Below are 20788 nucleotides of genomic sequence, written 5' to 3' on the forward strand. Positions count from 1 at the left end.
ATGTCTGTACTATTAGAAAAAGATGTGTGGTGAGGAATAGTGATTGGATTACTTTCATTTGTTTTCCATTCAGCATAACACATTCTTTGAGTTTAATGACCGTTTGGAAGCTATCCTGGACAAAGCATACATCTACAGGTATGTGCTTATTAAACTCTTGTAGCATGCAAAGCTTGGCACAGAATGCGTTTCATTTGATTTCATGATTTGTCAGTGAAGCACTGGATGGAATATGATACATCTTTAGCTGTTCAATTTAAGATTTTTTTTAAATATCTGTCTTTATTGTAATCATTTAAATAATAAATGTAAAGCTTCACTCACATATGAAATCTAGCTCAGTTCAGCTGGCAAACTCAGTTCAGGCAAAATGTTCACCAAACTGAGGCTCCTGACAAAATTTAACCGATCAGAATTATCAGAAGTTTCTTTAGCGAAAGAGCTAAAGAATGGTTTCTTTAGGTTGCTAATAGCAGTGCCAAATCCTCAGCAGCTGTTTATTTGTACTTAATAAGAGTCATGAGCTTGAGCCTGTGTCAACATTTTTCTTCAAATGTGCTCTGGCCATGAACCTGGCATATTCAGAAACTTGATCCTCCACTGCATTGACTAAACTTGGAATGAGAATCAATTCAGCACAGATCTCAAATAGTGATTATAACTGTTGTCTGCTGCACTATGTTCTCACCTTCTGCATTGACTAGAATAATACTGGAACAAACTCAAGCAGTCCATGGACATGGGTATGGCAAGTTTCATGGGCCCCCATAGGGTATGGCCCCCATAGGCCCCAGTGATGCTGCTAAGACCCAATGAACCCATCTACTGTGTCACCATTATTATCACCTACTGTCAGTATCATCAGCCATAGTTTATCCTGTACAATTCCTACACTGATGGATTTTTTTTTCCCTGTCCCAGTTTTGGGGCATGTATTGTTCTTGTGTGCTGCTGCAGCAGAAATAAAAATCTGTTGTTTACCATCTTATTCTATTTATTTCAGAGATTATTGCACTTAAATGGTAGACTTGGTATTTATACATTGCAAATGAGTTATTTTATGAGATTTAGAAACTAGTTAATTCGAAAAGGAGTTTGAAACATCATCTGTTTCATATTTTCATGTACCTGCAAAATAAAACAAAACTTATAAGTTTGAAAGTTCTGCTAAAGTATTTTTGAGATGCTGACCTCCACAAAGCTTATTCTTATGTTGCCCTCTCCTTTCACTTATTGAAGAGCCTTTTGTGGTTTGTTTTTTTTTTCCTTTTTTTAAATTCTTGTTGGTACAAGAGAAGGCTTGTCTGAATTTCCACAAGATGAAGAAATTACTTTTCAGTGTCTGAATGACTGCCTCCCTATCTTCTCCAATTTCTAATCTCATTAAAAAGAATGAGTTTTCATCTCTCCTGTTTATATTTTTTAACTCTTTCCAATGTTGAGGGCTTTTAAAATTAATTAATTATTTTCCATATTACTTCCTTTATTTTGGAGTCATAATTCAATGATTTTTCTGTATCTCCTATAGTATTGTAGTGAGTACTGGGAGACATAGACTTTTAATATAGATGGTCTTGAATCAAGTAATTAACTTGTGTGTAACAGTAATGTTGTGTGCATATGGCTTTCAAGGAAATGGGAACAAATTAGCAAACCCATTTTGACCCAAATATGCAGTTTTGCAAGGGACAGAGTTTCACGCTGTATAGAAGTATGGCATGGGAAATGGTTGTTTAAAGGGCACTTTGAGAACGAGAAGTGTGTATCTTCAAACCACCCTAACTTTGATGGATGTAATGTTGATTTGAGTGTCAAAAAACACAGAAGGTGGTCATGTTCAGCCGGCTGTCAACCAGCACCCCCAGGTCCTTTTCCTCTGGGCAGCTTTCCAGCCACTCTTCCCCAAGCCTGTAACATTGCATGGGGTTGTTGTGCAGGACCCGGCACTTGGCCTTGTTGAAACTCATACAGTTGGCCTCAGCCCATTGATCGAGCCTGTCCAGCAGGAATATAATATGTATTGTAGCAAACGTTTCCAGAACCTTTACTCAGACCTCAGGATTCCACTTGCATGAATTCAAACTTGTGCACAAGACCCAGCATGGTGAATATTGCAATATTACTAGATCACATCAGCTATCTGCTCTTCTCAATAGCTTGCAACCCTAAACAGAGCTGTCCTGGAAATCCACCAACATTTAAACAGAGAAGTGACATTCATTTGTCAGCATCCTAAAGAAGAAGAGTACACATAGGTAGATTGCTCAATGGCATGGAAAGGCAAAAGAGGGCATGCAATGGCACCTGAAGAACCAGCAAAGGAGTGCATAATACAGAAGCAATCACAGAGATATTATCTCCCATTAACTTAGTTTATAGACGTAACTTAGTTAGAACTTATTAAATTTTCATAAAACCACGCACTCAGTTACTATGCACTGCAAACTGCATTGAATTCTAGCTGTAGCAGATAAACTCATTATGTACCAGGCTCCCTGAGTACAGCAAGTCCTGTACTTTTCCTGCTTATTTATCCCTTGCCTGTGTGAATATTTGAATGGAGAGCTAAATCCGGGAGATCTTTCTTTTGATCCCCATGCACTAAACAGAGGATATACAATGAGATCATTATTGTATTAAAGAGAAAGCTGCTTGATGCTTAAGTAGTTCATTATTGGTGTTCTTCAAAGAACTGGCCCTAAGCATAAGAACGGGGATTAGGAATGATGTAACTCCTGCTATAGCCAGTAAATCATACTATTTAGCGGATCTACTGCACGCTTCCTAGCACAGCTCTTGTAAAACAGTTCATTTCTGACCTCAGACATTTCTTGGCTTTGGTTCACAAGTTTAGAGCCTATCTTGAACAGAGTTTGGCAAACGCATCAACTCTCTAGCCTTATTAATATAGCTTCAAATTTCTGTAAATATTCATAGCCAATTAAAGAAGTGGATTATAAAGTCCTCAGGGAACCATAATTTAAAAATTACCCTGTGTCAAATATTCTAGGAAAGATATTTATTTGACCTTGGACAAATGTGAGAGACAGGTAACTGCCAGCTATTTTTTTCATAGAGTCAATACAGGTGGGGAACTACTTAGTGGATATAAATAATATAAACATTGTTGATCCAAAAAAGCAATGAGTTCCATATTAAAAGGAAGGAAAAATTTAAGTTGTTTTACAGGAATCTGTTGACTTTTATAGGGTCATTCGAACAACTGGATACTTGCTGTTTATCTTACACATTAATGCATGCCTGTATTATTGGGCTTCAGACTATGAAGGACTTGGCAGCACTAGATGGGTGTACGATGGCAAAGGAAACATGTAAGTCCTTTTCTCTTGCAAGAGATTTTTGTTGATTTTGCTCCTTTCTGCATCCCCCTCCTTTTCCCGTGCCTTTGCCTGCAGGGTATACCCTTACTTTACACGTGCTTGGATAGCAAACTTTTAGCACTATGACTGCTGATTAGCAGCTTCATTACTAACACATATTTGGAGGGCAGGTGCAGTGAATAATCAGTTTACCACTTTCAGCTTTTATAGGTTTATGAGTCAGTGTTAAGCACTAACTTAATTAAACATTTAGAAAGCAACAAGGGTCGTAAATTAAACTTACTGATTGCATATGCGCATGGGAACTGTTAGAAGGATTGCAGAATAATCCCTCAAAAGAATCAAAGGCACAGATTTTTTTCTGCCACACAGCATTGTGTCATTAAAATGCAACATTTTAGTCCCTCTAAACACGATGGTGATTGGCCTGAAAAAAATTCCACACATTTTCTCTGATCTTTTGAGAAGGTCACACTTAAACATGTGGCAGAGTGTCTCCAGTGGGAAGGACTGGATATTGGCACACTTTTCCACAAACTCCTTGTGACAGCAATAGGCTGGGTGCCAAGTAAGGGACATTCATTAAGATGATGGAAAGGAAGCACGAGAAAATAGCAAAGTCATAACATAGTTTGTATGTAGTTATATAAAAACATATCTAGTAGGTCCAGATGTATGAACGCTCATTTCTTTCAAAGATCATAATATAGTTAAAGCCACAGAAGCTCAATTTGTTCATTAATTACATTCTTTGCAAAACCGCATATAATATACTACTGCTGTCATAAATCACCTTTTAAACAACTTTTCATATTTCTCTTGGAGACATACTCCTCTTGCTTGTAATTTTGTCAGACTTTACAAGTTTGGTGTGAAGTCACTATCTTGAAGGGTAAGAAAATACCTTTTGAGAGTAAAGCAGCCTTGATTTTTTATAATTAGGGTTCTCTCTCAAAAAAATGACATGGCTGAAGTTTCCACACACCACTAAAATACGCAGCTTGAGTACTGCAGTCAGACACATGCAAGCAGGCTCACGGAGCTCAGAGGGACCACTTATGTAAGTGAAGTTATACACAGGTATTTATTCGCAGGATCAAGGCTTCCATAAATCTGACAAGAAAAATGCAGAATGAATTTCCATTATAGCTGGTTTTGTTAATGTCATTCTTGGGAATACTTGCCTCATAATTAAAAAATAAGGTAACTAAGACTGAGCAACCTGAAAACTCCGAAAGTAGAGGGCTTACTCAGTCTTCAAGTTTTTAATGTTTCTTCAGAACAGCCTAGAGAACAGGCAAGAAAGTCTTCCTGTTTTTCATGGACAAGAATATTTTACATTTCATTCAGGGAAACAGTTGGTAGAAATTATTTGCTAGCTTGATCACACACAACGTAGTTGTGCCAAGAGGCAATGGTCAGAGTTTTTAATATTTTGTGATACCTTTTCCATGAGGAGACAAAAACACTTCTCAAATGATGCCACACTGAAATCACATGGCATTTAGGGCAGAATTTTTTATAAACAATAATAATAAACTGGTAATTCAAGGTCTGCATTAAACTGAGATGCTAAAATAAAATGCATATTAGCATATATCCCTGTAAGCCTCATTAAGCCATTAATCTACTTCATCTTGACATTGGTTGGTGAATGTATGACTTTTTATTCTTTAGCCTGTATCTAACTCATACTGGATTATATGGTCCCATGTACGTGGAACCCCAAAGAGTATCCCATGTTGAGCTGCATTTCATATAGTGTAGCTTGGTATCCCACTAACAACAAATGCCTTCTGTATCGGATAGTCATCACCATAGAGAATCAGGCATGACATATTATCTGATTGTCGAATATTTGGGGATTTTTGACAGAGAGGCATTGTGTGAACATTAGTTATTATTGGAGATGCAATGTGAATTTGAATATATCAGACAAGATACTTCTATGTATATTAATTTCTCTGGAAAGCAAGAGCTAAGAAAAATCCAGGAAAAATCTATCAGAAAAAGTGACCAGAACTGCAGTATATATTATGACACAGCAGTGCAGATGTAATTTCCTTTCACATAGCAGTCAGAGTTGCCAATATTTGAAGCAAAATATGCCATTGGTCTCACGTAGAATGGGAACACATTCAGAAAGAAGATAAGACAAACAGCTTGGTATAGTTACGCAGACAGTCCTCAGTCTCTCCTAATGCAGAAGGATAGCATCCCTGATGCAACACCATAGTGTAAAGCCTATGTAACCATGGCAGCAGGATATTGAAAAGATCTCTTAATTATAGCTAAGTGAACAATTTGAACTATATATGTTTATTTACAATCTGATTTAACTACCTAAGTAAGAGGTTGGTCTCCCTAATTCCTCAGGAAAATGGACAAACCCTCTAGAAAGGGATTCAAGGCAGGAATGTAATGTTGTTGTTCTGAATTGTCCTATGGAAGTATCTGTCTCTTTCATCACTGCCCATAAGGGAAACTAAATCTAGGGAGCTGAAATTCCCATGCAAACCCCCCAGGTCAGCATTAAATTTACGCAACACAAATCATTCCACTTTGCTCATGGTATATTTCTTCTGCTGTTTGCAAGTCAACCACAAGTAATCTGCAAAATTCTCTGGCATATTTATTAATCAATTAATATTAATTAATATTTGCATCCTGATGATCTTTCTGTATAGCTTGCTGTCTTCCTGCTCTGGGCACAGACTTAGCGGATACCTGGAAGTCCCAGAAAATGGTCACTGTATGTGTCTAGAACAACTCTACTTCTTTGGTATGCATTGCCCAATATGCAGTAAGACTGGCATATCTTAAAAGGTGTCTTGTGGATATCAGCTATGCATTGCACTTGCAATAGGTCTGATGTGTCCACTCGCAGTGCTTGCTATATGGAGGCAGTTTTGTGCCTCCAGGCAATCTGTAAATGCACAGCCCAACTCAAGTATGTCAGACCTAATGCTTTCAGACCTGCTACTTGCAGCCATACTTTTTAGATAAAAGCTTTGTAGTTTACATGATCCTGTCTGAGATCATCAAACCCACAGCCGCCTGATGAATAAGTGACTCAAGAAAAGGAGGTACCAAGACAGAGGTCATTAGAGTACTAATTTATCAAGGCCACTTCTTTACTCTGCTTAAACCCGTACTGGTGGTAATCTGAGAGGAGTCAAACGTGATAGCTCTGAAATAATGCTTGCCTGGGCTGAAACAGATGTGTGAATACCGCCTTAAAATCTGATAGCCGCATGCACAAAGATTTGATTTACCTGAATTAACCAAAACCATGTAAGAAGTTTAGCATATTCTGAAATGACTTTTATGAAAAACATATTTCTATTGGCATAATATTACAAGGTATCTTATTTGCAGTGTTTCTGAATGTTTTCATACCTATGACTTATTGTAGGGAAAAATCTAGTAATTTGATTGCCTGAAGGATAAACATACTCTCTATGTTGTGCAGAGGGAAAATCCCTTTCTTGTCTCATGTTGTTTGCTTCAGCAGTAATTTTATAGCAGGCTAGTAAGCCTTATGGTGAGCAATGATGGTTTCCAGACACTAGCTAGTAGGAAGCAGAGCTGCTAATACTGTTGAAATAAGAGTCTCCTTTTTTCTGGCTTTCCTTAAACAAAATTTACAATCTCATTTCTCCCCTTCTTAGGGAAAAAGGCTGCTTTATATTTCAACTGTGTAACTTTCATTTCAGATTAAAATAAAAACAATAAAATGCATAAATGGAGAAAGTATAAAACCTGTGCCTAAGAGACAGTGAATATCATGTGACTTCGCCAGTAGAAAGTTTCTTTTGAAGTAAAATTACAGAAGAATATACTGTATTAACTACATCTTCAGAAAGGGGTGGGCAGATCTGAAGAAATGTATATTTTGGATATAAAACACTGCAAAGGAGAATGTGACCCCTAAATTCCTTTGAGGACCTGCTTTCATGCTTTGTAGACATTTCCAGAACAAAGATTATATTGTCTATCGTGGTGGACTTAGCAAGCTTGCAAGTCAAGGCCATTGGGTGTGAGGGAGTTTGTTAATTACTTTTGTATCCTATAGTAACTAGCACAGAAGTAATGTTAATTTCTTTACTTTTATATTCACAAATTATACATGTTTCAAGCACTACAGCATTCCCAGTTATGGCAAATGAATATGATATTAATATGCCTCATATGATAATTCCCCTCAGACAAGCTAGAGACATCATTTTATGCTTAAATCTGCAATTCTTCCAAAACAGATCTGAGACTTTTTCGTACTATTTATTTATACTACAGAAGTCTAAGAGAAAGCTGCCATTTACACATACTTTGCTGGAAGCATGCATAGGTAATGATTTTTTTTGAACCCAAGTGAAAATATTAGAGTGGTGTAATCCAGCTGTTCATTTTGCACCCCTAACAAGGAAAAATGACATGATGGTAGATATGCAATGAATTTTTTTACTTAAGGACTCACTCTAAATGAAAACAGCCAGTTCTAGGTGTTAAAATCTAAAACCAGAAAACTATGGTAAAAGCGATCTTTGTTACTGCATTTCATTAATCTGCCACCAAGAAAAAAGTGACTTTGCAGTGAAAAGCAAAAATTGATTGCTTGGTAAATCCTGACATTTTAGGTGAAAGACTTGGAAACACTTTTGAGTGATTTAAATAAAAACCCTCATTGGAATTGGTTGTTAGTGTGAGTTTATTTTCTCGTATTTGCACAAAACTGACCCTTCAATTTTATTGTTAAACAGACCATTTATTAATAAGAGTGGAGTTCATATCTTAATAAAAGGGGAGTTTAAAAGTGGAGGCCACCAAATTAAAATGTACATCTGAAGTCTGCAAGCAGATTAGGTGGCCTCAGATTCAGGCTAGGCATGAGAGGATGCATGCAAGACTGGCTGTTTCAAAACAAACATCTCCAAAAGTATTTCTTCTGTGTTTTTTTTTTTTTAATTTCAAACTCAGTAAAATTCAACAAATAGAAGGAATTTTCATTGCTTCAGAAGCAACAGTCATAGATGAAATAATAGAAAATCTCATTGTACAATTAAGGAAAACAAACTTCTACTCCTAATCATTAGTGAAGCTGAAGTCTGATTGTACAGAGACTTACAAAGTCAAATTCTAATTAATAGGGAGCCTTTAAAAATATTCCTAAACCAATTACTTATTAGCTCAGAAAACAAGGAAATGATAGCACTTTCAAGACATTGATTTGAACTAATTAATCCCAGCTGCACAGTATGGGGGATGCTGCATTACTAGTGGTGCAATGTTCTAGAACAAAATTTAAAACAGAAGCTTAGACACACCAAGACACTTTATATATATATATAGAAGAGAGTTAGCATAAAAAAAAAATAATAATTCTGTCCATGTCCTTTGTTGTTTTCATAAACTGGTGTTATCACACTGATAGAAATACACCGCTTGAATGCAACGGGCTCTGTCATGCACAAGGCTGTACGAAGAGGGCTGTACAAAAAGAACAAAAAGTCTTTGGCCAAAGAGCTCACAATTCAGGTATGAGAAGTAAGAGACAGCAGGCGGATACAGGGAAGGAGTCAATATAAGCCATAGGTTGAAGCAGAGTCTTAGTGACGGACCTTTGCCTACTGCTATATTTGGCTTCTAGATCAAGAGAGTTCTGAGAAAAGTCTTCAAGGGTGTTAACAAGGTGTTTTTGTAGCCATTGATGGACAGCTCTTCCCAGGCATGAGGGAAAGTTGTGAAGAAGGCAAGAAAGTGTTTGTTAAGCTGACAGAAGGGAGGCCAGCCACTAGGAGAAGTAAATGCAGGAGTCAACCAAGTGCGAAATAAGTGAAGTGGCTTGGAGAAGCTGGATTAACATTCAGATTGTAAAAACGTGTAACTTCGGCTTGACATAACCCAGGAGGCAGAGCCAATTGAAAGGTGCTCAGAAGCAGAGTGGGAGGAAGACCAACATGGTTAAAGGGGTAGGAAAATGAATGGGCACAAGAAGGACAACACTGCATTTGTTGTGCCCACCATAAGGCTTCACACTGGTGTCATCAAGTGGCAGAGACCTTCAGATGTGTGTGCACCTAGTACGCTACAAATAAACTCTGGGAAGTCTCTAACACTTTTACATTGCTTTTAATGTCATGGCATCTTCACTGGTAGCATTCTAATGCTGTAATGTCCACCTTGGCAAGTTATTACAGAAGTCTTCTGTAATGCTGCATAGAGTTACTGGAGAACAGTAAGTAACCGCTGCATTTCCCATATATTCTTATTTTGCTGTCAGTGAGAACATTCAGCTCAATATGATTTACACAACTGTATCATTGGTAAAATCACAACCCTTTATAAAAAATGCTGAAGGTCTTTTGGACTGAAAGGCCCAAATCAGGAAGGTATATGCTTAACTTCAACCATGTAAGTACCTATAGCTAATAACAAAAATGCTGTCTGTATCCACAGGTATCTGAGGTGTTACTACTGGGCAGTTCGTACTTTAATCACCATCGGTGGCCTTCCAGAACCACAAACCCTGTTTGAGATAGTTTTTCAACTGCTGAATTTTTTCTTGGGTGTCTTTGTCTTCTCCAGCTTAATTGGTCAGGTACATCAAGAAATTAATAACAAGATACTTTCAAATTACTATAATGTAGTGATAATATATTCCATTTAATGAAGTTTAGTTCTGGGAAAAAGTTTAGCTTCCATCTGAATGTCCCTCTTAGCTGTCATCCATACTTATTCTTCTGACAAATAAAGTTTTTAATCAGTTCCCAGTTTTGTAGCCCTTTTGCACACAAGCTGATTTAAAGCCAAGACTCTGCAGGACACAGATGATTCTTGAAACTATGTATAATTCCTTTTTTCTTCCTCACAGCCAAGGAGACAGTTCCTTAACATTCACATTATACTGTTAAATCTGATATAAAAATTATAATTGTAGGTATGATATTAATATATAGAAATTATTGGATAAGTCATGCTGGATACTACTGCCAATAGAATGCTGTTAATGGAAATCCCATTATTTTTGTCAAACTAGAATTCTGCTCTCTTCCATAAATTACAATACCTTTGCTAACCTGAAAATTAACTGTTTTCTATTTCTCTTGGTTCTCATTTGGTAGGAGGGGAAAAAAAAAGCCCATAGCACAGAAAACCATTTATATTTCCAAATAAATATAACTGAAATATTTCTGGCTTGTAACTATTAAACTTGGTCTTTAGATCCAGAGGTTTTAAAATACCTTGCCTACAGAAAAACAAATGCCATGGTTTTAAAATACCTTGCCTACAGAAAAACAAATGCCATGCTTCTTACTTGAGACTCTGTCTTATCAAATTCCTTTAGAAATCATTCCAGACCTTTTGATTTGTACATGTCTGTTATTGGAAGAATTATTATGAAAAAAATAACGATGAAAACTGAAATTTAATTTTTATTTTGAATACAGGATTCAAAAAGTTCAATCAAACAATTAAAAATTGCATGTCTCTTGCTGTTTAGAAGTGTAAGAAGAGATAATGATCACAAAACAGACTCTTGTCTATAGGATTTAAAATTCATCCACAAACAAGAAATACCAAAAATAAAACAAAGTCATTCATATAAAATATTTCTTCTGGAAAACTACTGAATTCAAGTATATTGGATTTAACTTCAGAGTTTGCATATTTATTATTTTTTCCTAAATTGATATAACTGTCAGTGAAAGCACCATTCCCCAAGAAGATTCTGCAGATTAGTTTTTGTAACCAGTATAGTAATTTGCAGACTCAAACTTTAAATCTTAACACACAAACAGCTTCATTGCAGTTTGTTATAATTCCTGTTTACAAAGAGCTCTTAAAATTATTAAGTTATTCCTGGTTTAGCACACTTGCCTAAAAATTTTTATTCCTACTGCAATCAATTGCATCTCTGTAATAAAAAGCAGAATTCAGCCCACTAGCATACTGATCCTTGGCCACTACAATATGAAGCCATTCAACTGAAAACATGTCTATATAGTTATGCTTTTGGAGAAAGAATATCTATGAACATTAACTCATCCATTTTCTAAAAACTAAATTACATTTGTGTTGGAAAGTTAAATGATGTTCCTGCACTAAAATCTTCAAGGACAACTTTCAGCCCAAAGTGCATTTTTAGGACTGATCTAGATTCATTTAACTATTTAAACAGTGGCAGGATCTTAATTCTAGCAGTGCCAGCTGATGTTATTAGAGAAATTTAGCCCAGTTTGCTTCACTTGTGACTTGCATTGCACACCAAATGCAGAGTAGCTTTATTATGGATTTTTAAGAAAGCATTATCTATATTTTTCATCCATGTCCCGAAATATGAGACAGAAGAATAAGCTAAAACTCACAAATGATTCCTTTGAAATCATAAATACAGGCTTTCCAACACAATTAAATTAAGTCTGTAATGCTTCTGAAAAAGCAGATGAAGCACCTATTCAAAACATGCAGCTGAATGTATAATTAATTAGTGATTTTGCAAACAAGTTGTCGCGGTTTAACCTGGCAGGCAGCCAAATACCACGCAGCCGCTCACTCACTCCCCCCACCCCCAGCGGGACGGGGAGAGAATCGGAAGGGTAAGAGTGAGAAAAAACTCGTGGGTTGAGATAAAGACAGTTTAATAGAACAGGGAAAAAAAAGGAAAATAATAATGATAATGATAAAATATACAAAATTAGTGATGCACAATGCAATTGCTCACCACCCGCGCTGACCGATAACCAAGTAGCGATCGGTACTTCCTGGATCACGCCTACCGTTCATATACTGAGCATGACGTCACATGGTATGGAATACCCCATTGGCCAGCTGGGCTGGCTGTCCTGATTATGTTCCCTCCCATCTTGTGTACCTAGCTCAGTCAGTAGGCACGGGAGCTGTCCTTGGACTAGGAGGGCACTTAGCAACAACTGAAAACATCAGTGTGTTATCAACATTCTCCTCGTACTAAATCCAAAACACAGCACTAGGAAGAAATTTAACCCTATCCCGGCCAAAACCAGGACAGTATCCACCCCTTATTCCATACCATTTACGTCGTGCTTAGGTCTCACATCTTTTTTAATACATTTCAATTAACCACCACTATCTTTCTTTATATATACACACATATATATATATATGCACGCACAGATATCATTCCCTCGGTCTATGGACCACCCCTGTAAAATGTCCATAAAATATCCATAAATGTCCACAAAATGTCCACTGCGTTCATTTAGTCCATGACTTTGGGCTCCATCTGTTATGGTGGTCACTCAGGTCAGCAGAGGTGGTGTGTTGTATGGAGTTACTGGGCACCAAAGCCAGCTCAGGTCGGGTCACTGCTGCACCTGTGCTGCTTCTTGTAAAGTTTGTCCTCCGTTGGTTCAGGTGGTTCCTGCTATAGTAATTCCTATAACATGCAACTCAAATCATGGGTTACAACAATTTAAAGGTATATCCATTACAGTCTCCACCCCTGGTCCCTTTGGGCCAGACCATAGGGTTTAACATTGCAATGAACTCCTCCCCTTGCCCCTGCTCCGGCTTGGACTTATCCACAGACTGCAGTCCCTTAGGGGTGTACCTGCTCCAAGTGGAGCCTTACCTATGAGCCACAGTCTCTCCAGGGGTGTACCTGCTGCGGCACAGACTTGTCCACAGCCACAGTCGCTTCGAGGTGCACCAGTTCCAGTGTGGCCTTCTCCATGGGCCACAGTCCCTTCAGAAGTAAACCTGCTCTAACATGGCCTTACCCATGGCTGCAATCTCTCCAGGGGTGTACCTCCCCTGTCATGCACTTATCCACGGCCACACGCTTTGAGGTGCTCCAGCATGGCCTCATGCACAGCCACTGACACTTCAAGGTGTACCTGCTGCAGCATGGACTTATCCACAGCCACAGATGCTTCGAGGTGTACCTTCTCCAGCGTGGACTTATCCTTAGGCCACAATCCCTTCAGAGGTATACCTGCTGCGGCACGGACATAATCACGGCCACAGACGCTTCAAGATGTACCTGCTTGGGCATGGGCTTATCCACAGTCACAGACGCCTCGGGGTGTCCTGTCCCGCATGGACTCAGCCACAGGTCACAGTCCCTTCAATTCGAGTTCACGCTGCAGTTCCAGCCTGTCCAGCACAGCAGCACAGAAGCAGCAGCGATGCCCTGGCCATCTGCCAGCCCAGGCGCATCCCCATTGCTGTTATCAGAACGTTCCCAGGCACAGCACAGTAAGACGATCAGCAGTGCAGCAGTACAGCAAGCAGCGAGAGCAAAAAAGCAGCCACTAATGAGCACAAGACTCTAATACACATTAAGGCAAGCAAGCCCCATGGCAAGCACAAGAGCCTGCGAATTAATAGCTAAAGAGCAGTAACAGCTATAAATTCAATCTAGCACATTCCAATCAAACCTGTCGTTATCTCGAACCCTTCGAGCCCCACGTTGGGCGCCAAAAGGGACTGTCGCGGTTTAACCTGGCAGGCAGCCAAATACCACGCAGCCGCTCACTCACTCCCCCCACCCCCAGCGGGACGGGGAGAGAATCGGAAGGGTAAGAGTGAGAAAAAACTCGTGGGTTGAGATAAAGACAGTTTAATAGAACAGGGAAAAAAAAGGAAAATAATAATGATAATGATAAAATATACAAAATTAGTGATGCACAATGCAATTGCTCACCACCCGCGCTGACCGATAACCAAGTAGCGATCGGTACTTCCTGGATCACGCCTACCGTTCATATACTGAGCATGACGTCACATGGTATGGAATACCCCATTGGCCAGCTGGGCTGGCTGTCCTGATTATGTTCCCTCCCATCTTGTGTACCTAGCTCAGTCAGTAGGCACGGGAGCTGTCCTTGGACTAGGAGGGCACTTAGCAACAACTGAAAACATCAGTGTGTTATCAACATTCTCCTCGTACTAAATCCAAAACACAGCACTAGGAAGAAATTTAACCCTATCCCGGCCAAAACCAGGACACAAGTGTTTTATTCTTTTTATATGTTGTTGACAAGATATTCAAATCAAGACTATTTTTGCTGAAATGTGTAGTAACAACAACTGATGTTTGCAGATGAGAGATGTAATTGGAGCAGCTACAGCAGGACAGAACTACTACCGTTCCAGTATGGACAACACTGTCTCCTATATGAACACTTATTCTATTCCAAAAGTGGTCCAAAATCGTGTTCGAACCTGGTATGAATACACATGGGACTCTCAGGGAATGCTGGGTAAGGCTTTCCAATTCCAATCATGTAGCAACTCCAAGTGAGAGTGGTTGTATAGATACAGATGTAGGGTGAAATTCACATTTCTTTTCTGAATTGCATGTGAGAAGTGAGGAGGGTATTCAATTTACTTTAGAAAGGGGAGAGGTGCTCCAGCCCTCTGATCATCTTTGTGGCCCTCCTTTGGACCCGCTCCAACAGGTCCATGTCTTTCCTGTACTGAGGACTCCAGAGCTGGACACAGTACTCCAGGTGGGGTCTCACCAGAGCAGAGTAGAGGGGGAGAATCACCTCCCTCGACCTGCTGGCCACGCTTCTTTTGATGCAGGCCAGGATACTGTTGGCTTTCTGGGCTGCAAGCGCACATTGCTGGCTCACGTTGAGCTTCTCATCAACCAACACCCCCAAGTCCTTCTCCTCAGGGCTGCACTCAATCCATTCTCCACGCAGCCTGTATTTGTGCCCCGACCCATGTGCAGGAGCTTGCACTTGGCCTTGTTGAACTTCATGAGGTTTGCATGGGCCCACCTCTCAAGCCTGTCAAGGTCCCTCTGGATGGTATCCCTTCCCTCCAGCATGTTGACTGCACCACACAGCTTGGTGTCGTTGGCAAACTTGCTGAGGGTGCACTTGACCCCACTGTCTTGACCGCCAACAAAGATGTTAAACAGCACCAGTCCCAATACCGACCCCTGAGGAATGCCACTCGTCACTGGTCTCCACTTGGACATTGAGCCGTTGACTGCAACTCTTTGAGGTCTACTGAGAAAGTACTGCTTTGAACTCATAAATGCTAAAATAGCTCCATTAAGTTATTTTTCTGCACAATGCTCATTTCTATGGACATTCTTTCATTCTTCCTTTATATTTTCTAACTAACAGAGTTTGCTTTTTTTTTTCTTTTACAGATGAATCAGAATTACTGGAGCAGATGCCAACCAAAATGCAATTAGCCATTGCAATTGATGTGAACTTTGCCATTGTCAATAAAGTTGACTTATTCAAAGCAAGTAGTTTTACGCGGGAATGCAGAAATGTGTGGTATTCCTGAGACAGACTTAAGAATATGCTTGTTAATATGCAAGGCAAAATAGGTCTAAGAAATATTTCAGTCAATGGAGACATGTCAGGACAAAGCCAAGTGCCTGCCTTTGAATTTTTTGTGTCAAAGTAGAGATTAAAATAAAAGCAAATGAGATTATGACACAGTCCTGTTGTATCGACATATTAAAGCTGATGTTATGGTCAGACTATAAATTATTTCAGAGTTTAACTGACTCAAGAGTCAGGCATAGAAGAATGTAATTTTGAATACAGTTCACCTTGCCTTGCTGTATACTGCCTAGCACTGCCTGAGGCATCACTAATGCTATGCGTTCTGGCAACATAATTTTGATGTAGTGGATGTTACTTTTTAGTAACTTTTAGTGCAAAGCAACTTTCTCTTTGTTATCATGATATTTTTCCAGAGATACAATTTAAATGTGGTACTTAAGATTGGATTTTTGCCAACAAAACCAAGGAGACACTGCATTTTTAGAAGTAGTCTCGACATACAGTAACCTTATCACTAAATTTTTTGTTATGATAATTGCCAAAAAATCACATGATATCTCTGTATAAACATTACATATCTTCATGGTTTCTGCCACATTTGCTAAAGACATGGAATTCATAGATTCACACCAACATTTGACATGATCTGGGTTTTTTTTCCCCTGGATCAATAAAAAAATCCCATAAGGGACCCATAAAGTGCTATGTGAACATAGCACTAACTGAGCTTCCACACCAAATTTAGATGTACAGAAGCTTATGAAGAGATGTTCAACCTAAAGGAAACTTTATAAGTATTTAAATGACAGTTCTTTCAGTCTTTTCTCTGCTCTAAAAGCTGATCCTTATTATGTTTTGAGTTTGCATTCCACTTATGAATCCCTGGATCATTCATGTGTTGTTGGGTTTTGCTGCCCAGTGTAAGCACTAATAATCATTTGTGTTGCTGACTTAATAAAGCAATCAATTCTAACTATTTTAACAGGGGTGTGATACCCAGATGATATATGACATGTTGCTAAGGTTGAAATCCATTGTGTATTTACCTGGTGACTTTGTCTGCAAAAAGGTAAGCATGGTTGTCTCTTTCAAATAATAATTATAGTATGTATTTTAGAAAAAGAGTTCAGATATCAGTCAACAGTGTCCTTTAAATAAAATTAATCCTGAGTGAATTAGATAGCATAAAAGTAATTAAGGTACTCTGTGTAATAGTAACAAATGTGCTCTCAAGTTTCAACCTAGAACAGGACAATATGGATTTTATTACTTACATTATCAAACATAAAAATATAGTAATATGGGAAAATATTTAATGTAAATATGGCTTATCTAATGATACATCATGAAGTTTTAATATTTAAAATGGAGGGAGATTATTTTTTTAATACATATATACATACAAACCTAGCTTGCAGATCTCAATCTGTGATGCTTTGCATGTGCTTCATTTGTGTATTCAGAAACTCTGAAGTGGAATTTTCCAAGAATGTAGAAAATACACTGCATCCCATACCGCTCCTTACAGCAAGATCTGATCTTGCTCTACCTTCACTCACAGCTCTGAGCCATCTCCAGACTTCCAGCTGAATGCTGTCACACTGTCCCTTAGCAAAGACATCTATCTTCTCTTAGCATTTTGGCTCGATCATGGCCTTATAGTAACACAGGGAGATAGCTCAGCTTCTGGCCAAGTGAACCCAAGTCTCTTTTAAAAAGGCATGTAAACATACTCATAGGCAATGTTGGATGTAGATAAAGCATGAGGGAGGGTGAAGTATCAGTACTGTTACTGTTCTGGCAAGTGACCCATACCCGGAAGTGACCATCAGAACCCCTTAATTTGTCTTTAGCAGTTCTGGTCCAGGATCTTCACTAAGGTCCTGCTCCCTCCAGGATTTAAGAATATGATCCTCTTCCCGAATGCTGAGTTAGTCCCACTCACTCCACAGTGTAGGAAGCTAAACACCTGTGAATGCACTGAAGGATCAGGTGTGCCCCTTCAAAGACCAATCCTAGAATTACTGTTGGCTAGGAAGGGTGGAAGAGTAGTTTGGTGTGTTTGATTGTACAAGGCACAGCGTGAAAGGATATTGGACTGTGGCTGGGACTCTGGCACAACAAAAAATAATAAATAACAGTAACAGATTCAAGGTCTTGATCCTGCAGTCAGATGCAAACAGTTCTCAAAAAGGATAGATTACAAGAACTGGAAGTATCATTTTATTCCAGCTTGATTCAGAACTAAAAGGCTGCTCACTTGTATAGATCTACTATGTGGCCAACAACCATAGTAATTCTATTAATTCTGTAACATGTAGTAGGGAATAAAATTCTGTTGGAACTACCTCCTCCTTGGATGTATGTTGGCCTCATCATAGTTTACCAAGGAGGCTCCGACATGCAGGCTTGGAGGCGCAAGTGACGGGATAAGAAACGCAAGCCCTGTGTTTTCAGTCCTGGCTTTGTTGCTGTTGCCTTTTCACTTTTAAAATTAAATTGCTGCTTTGCCTCAGTTACTCCAGCTGCACGAGTAGAAAAATATCTATTTGCCTGTCTTATAGAGATGTTGTAAGGACTGTTATAATCATTTTTGTAAAGTTCATTATATTACCCCATTATATTACTCATATTTGTCTGCATTTTATTGTATATACTGATGTCATGCTTTGAATCCTAGTAGATCATGTGAAGGATAATAAATGAACTAATAATCTCTTAAACCATCCAGTGATAACATAAAAGTAGACAAAGTTTTGAATGATTGTTTATTCTTATATTCCTTTTAAATTAGGTAAGTGATGATCAAAAATAATAGTGTAAAAACCTTAAGCTCTTTAGACCATGAAGCATAGGCTTTTTTGCACTTCTCTGTTATTAAATATACTGCTGAAGTACTTTAGTTTCCACCAGGATAGTTGATGGAAATGACTGCTACAATCCTGATTATTATCTAGTCTTCTTTTTCCAAGCTGGCCTAGATGGTCTTTTACTCCTGTTCAAATATTGTTCCACATCACAATTAGATCTGCCAAAGTCAGTCCTTGCGCTTGTGCTGAGTGCTACAAAAAGTAGTGCAAACATTTATTTCTCCATAATACCGGTAAACCTGTTTATGAGAAAGTGGAAAGATATTTAAAGACTAGTTTGTCAGATCATTCTAACAAAAAAACACTGCCCTGCTAAAGCACGGGATCCTTTTGTGTTTGTGTGCCCAGGGAGAGATTGGCAGAGAGATGTACATCATTAAACAGGGCGAAGTTCAAGTCCTTGGAGGCCCTGATGGTACAAAGGTCCTGGTTACGCTAAGAGCAGGATCTGTATTTGGGGAGATCAGGTAGGTCCATTGCTATTTTTAACACTTTCTTTAGAACTGCTCAAATAATCAATGGTTGTTTAACTTCTCTGTGGTAAGCATGACAGCTACCATGGGGAGGCTGGAAAGTTGGTAGGGTCAACCAAGACGACACTGAGCAAGGAGATGCAGGTAAGTGAAGGAAAATCTAAGTGAAACATCAGAGACCAATTTGGCAAGATCGAGACCAGTGTTTTGGGCAATGTACACAGGGATATACACACAGATTTCTCCTTTAGCATTTAAAAGACTTAACACATCTTCCTGTTCTGAGGTCTGAATACAGTAGGACGAAATGCATTTTATTGCCTGTAGAGTGCCCTTACACAGCAGATGGAAAAAATGATAATTAATTTCCAACAAAGGAGATAAAAAAACTAAAATAGCAAATAAGCCTGGTTCATTTAGGAGCTGAAGTAGAGATTAAGTTGCCAAAAGTCAGGCATCCACATTTGAAAGTGTATTTGTTTAAGAGCATACAAAACAAGAAAAGGGCTGACAGACTAGATTTTTGGGTATGAGTTTATCTGGAGGAGAAAATTTTTCTCAGGTGGTTACAAATGTTTTTTATATTTTCCATGTGGTTGCTATGCAAAATCCATTAACTCTTATGGGCCATGTTCCCCAATTAGCCAACCAAGTGCTAGATTTTAGGCACTGCATCCCCTGCTGAGGTTGGCCTGAGGAAAAGTAATAAAATACATGTGCTGCTGCATGTGATAAACTGGATTCTTGATTTCTTCCAGCTGCCTTCCTGTTATTGTTAATTCTCTTGCTGGTAGCTTTAATCTGCCTTTTGAAAAGCGGTAATCAGCTCTGTGCCAGGTTTACATTTATCTTCTACTTGTGTCCCCCTTTGTGGTAGGGGAAACATTCCCGTTTATCCAGTGACGTGCGTACAGAACTTGCTTAGACTTCAAGTGGAAAACACCTGATACATCCCATAGATAGAGACCTTTTTCATTGAGTGGGAAAGTGAAATTATATCAGCTCTTTGAGAGGTTATTTGAAAGGTATTTCTCTGTGTGACAATATAATACCTGAGCAAAGCCTGAAAACAAAATGCTGTGTTGTAAGTTATGTGGAAAGGCTGAGAATGCACTGGTTTTCAGTAAGGGCTGAATAATGAAAAGGTGAAAGAAAAAGCTATAGCAGCCCAGATATGTAACACACACATGGTTTTTAATTATTTATGTCTTGTACTTGGAGCAAGGACTTTCTTTTTTAAAGAGAAAAATGATAATGATTGGTTTTAAAACAAGGAAGGGTTTTTCAAACTTTTGATATAATACAGGTGAGCACTTTTTTCCACGTGAGAACTACACAACGGCCTTTAAAGATTCATTTCCCAGTACGTATTACTTTTTACATAATTGCCAATATGGCCAGTAAAACCCTCAGCAATGCTATAACCCTACACTTCTAGTCTCGCTTTATTCATCATTGACCTACTGTGGCAGCATACCAGTTCAGACGTATGTAATTTGCATATAAATGACAGGTAGTGGATAAACTCAAGGAGAAAATACACAGCAACTGGCAGACATTTCCAAAATTGAAGAAAAGCAAATACATGAAGCACTACGTGTATTGGTAGAGACTTATCCTCTTCCTTGTGGTGAAGCGTTAGAAAATAATGAGTTTGTATAGCACCTCTCTGTAAGTTTTAGCAAGGTCTTCTGAATACTATATAGCAGAAGAAAATGAAAAAAACCTATTCTTTAATGGATAAAATATTGCTTCATTTAGCACATCCAAGTTTTCCCCTCAGTATTCATAGTGTGGTTATCATCTGA

The 20788-nt window shown here is 38.6% G+C and overlaps 1 protein-coding gene across 1 annotated transcript in view; it reads left to right on the plus strand.

The window, feature by feature from the left end:
- Nucleotides 1-20788, plus strand: part of CNGB3 (cyclic nucleotide gated channel subunit beta 3) — a 74583-nt gene that overhangs the window by 46302 nt on the left and 7493 nt on the right. The window contains exons 9-15 of the mRNA XM_075141547.1: nucleotides 74-138; nucleotides 3210-3332; nucleotides 9798-9939; nucleotides 14425-14584; nucleotides 15490-15587; nucleotides 16623-16706; nucleotides 18856-18974. Of these exons, the coding sequence (XP_074997648.1) occupies nucleotides 74-138; nucleotides 3210-3332; nucleotides 9798-9939; nucleotides 14425-14584; nucleotides 15490-15587; nucleotides 16623-16706; nucleotides 18856-18974 (791 nt within the window). The remainder of the gene's footprint in view (nucleotides 1-73; nucleotides 139-3209; nucleotides 3333-9797; nucleotides 9940-14424; nucleotides 14585-15489; nucleotides 15588-16622; nucleotides 16707-18855; nucleotides 18975-20788) is intronic.

This window comes from Calonectris borealis, chromosome 2 (genome assembly GCF_964195595.1).
Source record: "Calonectris borealis chromosome 2, bCalBor7.hap1.2, whole genome shotgun sequence".
Lineage (NCBI taxonomy): Eukaryota > Metazoa > Chordata > Aves > Procellariiformes > Procellariidae > Calonectris > Calonectris borealis.